At 46.5% G+C, this 4,210-nt stretch overlaps 1 protein-coding gene across 1 annotated transcript; it reads right to left on the bottom strand.

The window, feature by feature from the left end:
* Positions 1-1,377: 1,377 nt before the first annotated feature.
* LOC134135324 (rho-associated protein kinase 1-like) lies at positions 1,378-2,949 on the bottom strand. Its single transcript, XM_062566717.1, has one exon. The coding sequence runs from the start codon at positions 2,947-2,949 to the stop codon at positions 1,378-1,380; it is 1,572 nt and encodes a 523-aa protein (XP_062422701.1).
* Between the last annotated feature and the right edge of the window lie 1,261 nt (positions 2,950-4,210).

Here is a 4,210-nt window from a genome sequence, read left to right as displayed (position 1 = left end):
AAGAAAAACAAACATTCATTAATCGCAATTAATCGAGATTAATGAATTTCAAAATGTGTGATTAATCAATTCATTTTCAGGGATGCACATGTCCCTCTTATGATTGTCTGCCTTGTACCTAATTATTCCCTGCTGTGTCCAATCACCTGAACCTCCTCGCTGTGTTTAAACCAGTGGTTCTCAACTGGTCTGCTAGCGGTGTTGCCGACAGGGGGGGTGCTAGCGACACTCCGCCATCCCTTCAAAATAAAAGCAGAGGATGACATTTTTTTAATCTATTTATTATTATTTTTATTTTCCCATGCAAAGGCCACTACAAACGGGTCGCGACCCACTAGTGTTGAGAAACACTGGTTTAAACCATTGTCTCTTTTGTCGTGTCCTCAGTTTGTTTGTCATTTTTTGGTTGGGTGGTGATGTTGCCGTTAACTTGTTGCGGCTTCCTCTTGTCCCCTCTCGCTGTTATTTCATTTTGGTATCCTTAGTAAATTACTAAGGACAGAAAAGGCCTTCAGTAGCAAACGGGAACAAGATCACGAGGAAAGCAGGAACAACATGACGGGAACAACAGCACTCAAACAAACCAACGGCAACAAGGAGCACACATGGATAACTACACGGAGGAGACGTAGGTGATTGGACAGGGAACGGACTGTGTGTGGAGGTAAGCCCCACCACGCCCAACGGCAGCGCTCCACCTCCTGCACGACCTCAGAGAGAGGCGACCTTCTACGTCCTAAGAAGCAGCATCTGCCGCCCATGGGGAGGGCAGAGTAAGGGGGAGGGGGGGGCGCTTCACTCCTTCGGCCTATGCCCGGCATCCAGACCCCTGCCGCCGAGCCCTCCACCTCCGCCCTCCTCTATTTCGTTTGATTTTTTCGAGTCTTTTTGAACCATTCTTAGTCTGGTCCCTCGCCTGAGATCTCTTTGCCAGGGGAAACCCTACAGGAGCACCAGGCTCCAGACAACACAGCCCTCAGGTTCATTGGGACACGCAAACCTCTCCACCCCGATAAGGTGATGGGCCCCGGAGAGGACATACATATGTGTTTACACATGTATGTAATAATGTGTATATACATAATTTCATATAGGGGGGGGGGGTGCTAGCGGTGAAGAGGGGGGGGGGGAGCTAGCGGTGAGGGGGGGGGGGGGAGCAAGCGGTGAAGGGGGGGGGTGCTTGCGGGGAAGGGGGTGGGGGTGCTAGCGGTAATGGGGGGGGGTGCTAGCGGTGAAGGGGGGGGGGGTGCTGCCGGTCGACGGGGGGGGGGGGGGGGTGCTGCCGGTCGACGTAGCGGTGAAGGGGGGGGGGGTGCTGCCGGTCGACGTTGGTGTTGACGTGCTGGTGTCTTTGCTGTTGAACTTTGCAGCTGAGCGTTAGAAGAACTTATACCACTTTTTCTTTGGCTTCATGGTGGTCTTTTGTTGGAGCTCTTCCAGCTGAGACAATAAGCTGTTGTTGTCATTCAGATGCTCCTTCTCCCTTTCCAGCGTTTGTTCTGCTGTTTGAGCGAGGCAAGAATTAATGTGGTGCCATTTGTCACTCTCATCTTCAAACTTCTTCTGCAGAGCAGCTAGGAGGTTGTTGTGGTCCTCCTCCTGTGCCTTCATCTTGGTGACGCAGGATGTTTCGAGCTGTGATGTCAGTTGCTGAAAGCTGAGGCCTTGCTTTTCTAACAGATCTTCAGTTTCTTTCAGAGCTCTTGTGATCTTGATAGTCTCTGCTCTTTGTTCCTCCAGCTGGTAATGGAAGGCCTGGTTTCTTTCTGACATATCCACAGCCTCCTTTTCCATTATATGAACAGCAGTGATGTTCTTAAGTTGGGCATGTTCAAGGTCCTGGCATGTTTTTTCTAGCCTGGCTTTGAAGGAAGTCCTCTCCTGCTCCCACTCAATGGTACGGCTCTCCAGCTGCTGCTCGGCCTTTTTCACAGCAGCCAAGAGGTCGTCGTTCTTCTTTTTTTCAACCTCCTTTGAGGAGTTGCTGTTTTCCAACATGGATGCTTTCTCCTGCTTCCATTTCAAATGTTCACTCTCCAGCTGGTCTTGTAAGGCCTGGTTTCTTTCTGACATCTCCACAGCCTCCTTTTCCAATGTATGAACAGCAGTGATGTTCTTCAGTTGGGCATGTTCAAGGTCCTGGCATGTTTTTTCTAGCCTGGCTTTGAAGGAAGTCCTCTCCTGCTCCCACTCAATGGTACGGCTCTCCAGCTGCTGCTCGGCCTTTTTCACAGCAGCCAAGAGGTCGTCGTTGTTGCTTTTTTCAACCTCGGGGGAGTTGCTGTTTTCCAACATGGATGCTTTCTCCTGCTTCCATTTCAAATGTTCACTCTCCAGCTGGTCCTTAAATGTTTTCTTCAGACAAGCCGTGCGTTTTCGGTTGACTTTGTCTTGCGTCTGCAGCTTGTGAAGAGTATCTGCCCGTGAGGAACCCACCTGTCTCCTGAGGCAGGACACTTGCTGACGGGAGGTATCCAACATGTTCTGTAATAACTTCAGGGCAGCTGCCATCTTCTCCATTTCATCATTATGTTTGTTGATGTGCTCCTTTCTTTGAGCTCTTTCAAATTCCAGTTCACTTTCCAATTCCAACTCCAGGTTAGTTTTAGCTGCTGTGATCCAGTTCATTTCAGCAAAGGTCATCGACTGTATAGCTTCCACGTCATTTGGAAGGGCCTCTTTGTCTACCTTCATCTGCTGAGCTTGGAGTTGGTCTTGTGGGCTACACATCTCTTTGTGTAAATCTCCATTCTTGTGTTCTTGGAGAAGATCAAGGAACTGTTGCAATCTGTCTACATCGATCTGTAGGAGAACTCTCCCCACAGATTCGGTTTCGGTGATCATTGCATTGTTGTCCTCCATCTGAGCTCTTACTTGTTCTTCCAGTGAACTCAGGTAAAAGGAATTTAATTCCTCCGACAACATCTCCTTTTTCTGGACGTTGGTCATTGTGATCTTTTGTTCAGTGCACAGTGCGCCGTCCATGGGAATTGTTAGGGGGATCGTTGAACCTAACAAATTATTCTCTAAAACAAACTGATGTCTGATCTAAAGTCTTCTCTAAAACAAACTGATGTCTGATCTAAAGTCTTCTCTAAAACAAACTGATGTCTGATCTAAAGTCTTCTCTAAAACAAACTGATGTCTGATCTAAAGTCTTCTCTAAAACAAACTGATGTCTGATCTGAAGTCCTCTCCAAAACAAACTGACGTTCGAGTGAGAGTGGAATGAGTTGATTACGTATTCTGTGATGTCATCTATGCCTTTGAAGTTTGCTGACGTGACCCTCTATTGTTGCTATGGGATACCGATCGGTACAGATAAAATCCAGCGTTCTGATTGGTTGAGAGCGAGTCACGGGGGATGCATTATTCAGCGGTAATGTACGGTTGCTGTTCACATTGACCGGAGCGTCCATATCACTGCGCACTCGAAGTTACAAGTTAGCTTTTGCGGGACCGTTAGCTGACGTTTTAGCTTTTAGCCCGGTGGCGATCGCCGGAATCCCCCGTGAATCCCACAAATGATCGTTTTGAGGCACAGCGAGCTTTTCGCAACCGGAAGACTAAGGTGGACGTCACGAGCGATGTGAATGAATGAGATGGTGCGGGACCCAATGCTGTTTGCATGCACGTACGGGGACTATTTTTCCTCTAGACTGATTAAATGTGATGCACAACGTTTGGTGGCTACAACCATTTTGTGCTGAAATGCAGCTATTTACTTACCATTTATATTTTCGCTGGTAACCATGTTATAAAAAGCAAAAAGGTACTTGAGGCAGTTTTTTTATCTTCAATAATGTAACTGTTCTAGACTGTCACTCTGGTTTATTTCTGATAATCCCCCAAATATGAAAGAGTCAAATTAAAAATTGTTTATTTAAATTCTTCTTATATTATGACCCAATGACACAAAGCTTTGGCATTCTCTCTCTCTCATTTATATATATATATATATATAATCACCTAATAATATCATGTTACCTAATTTCCAGTTAAATACTCCCTCGTTAGTGGAAGTCATACTGCTCTGACCACTCCCCGTCGTTAGGAAATCCAAATGCAAAACAACGAGCACTTTGACACCTTAATCAATGAATATACACCACGTGCTATTTTGACAAAGTATAGGACACACTTTCGGTTTAATCTAAAATAGCAAAATCTACATCGAGAACTGGCACTAAAAACAGCAACTAGTAGTCAA

Source organism: Pungitius pungitius, chromosome 13, assembly GCF_949316345.1.
Source record: "Pungitius pungitius chromosome 13, fPunPun2.1, whole genome shotgun sequence".
Classification (NCBI taxonomy): domain Eukaryota; kingdom Metazoa; phylum Chordata; class Actinopteri; order Perciformes; family Gasterosteidae; genus Pungitius; species Pungitius pungitius.
The sequence above is the reverse complement of the archived record's forward strand: the minus strand, read 5'-3'. Positions and strand labels throughout refer to the sequence as shown.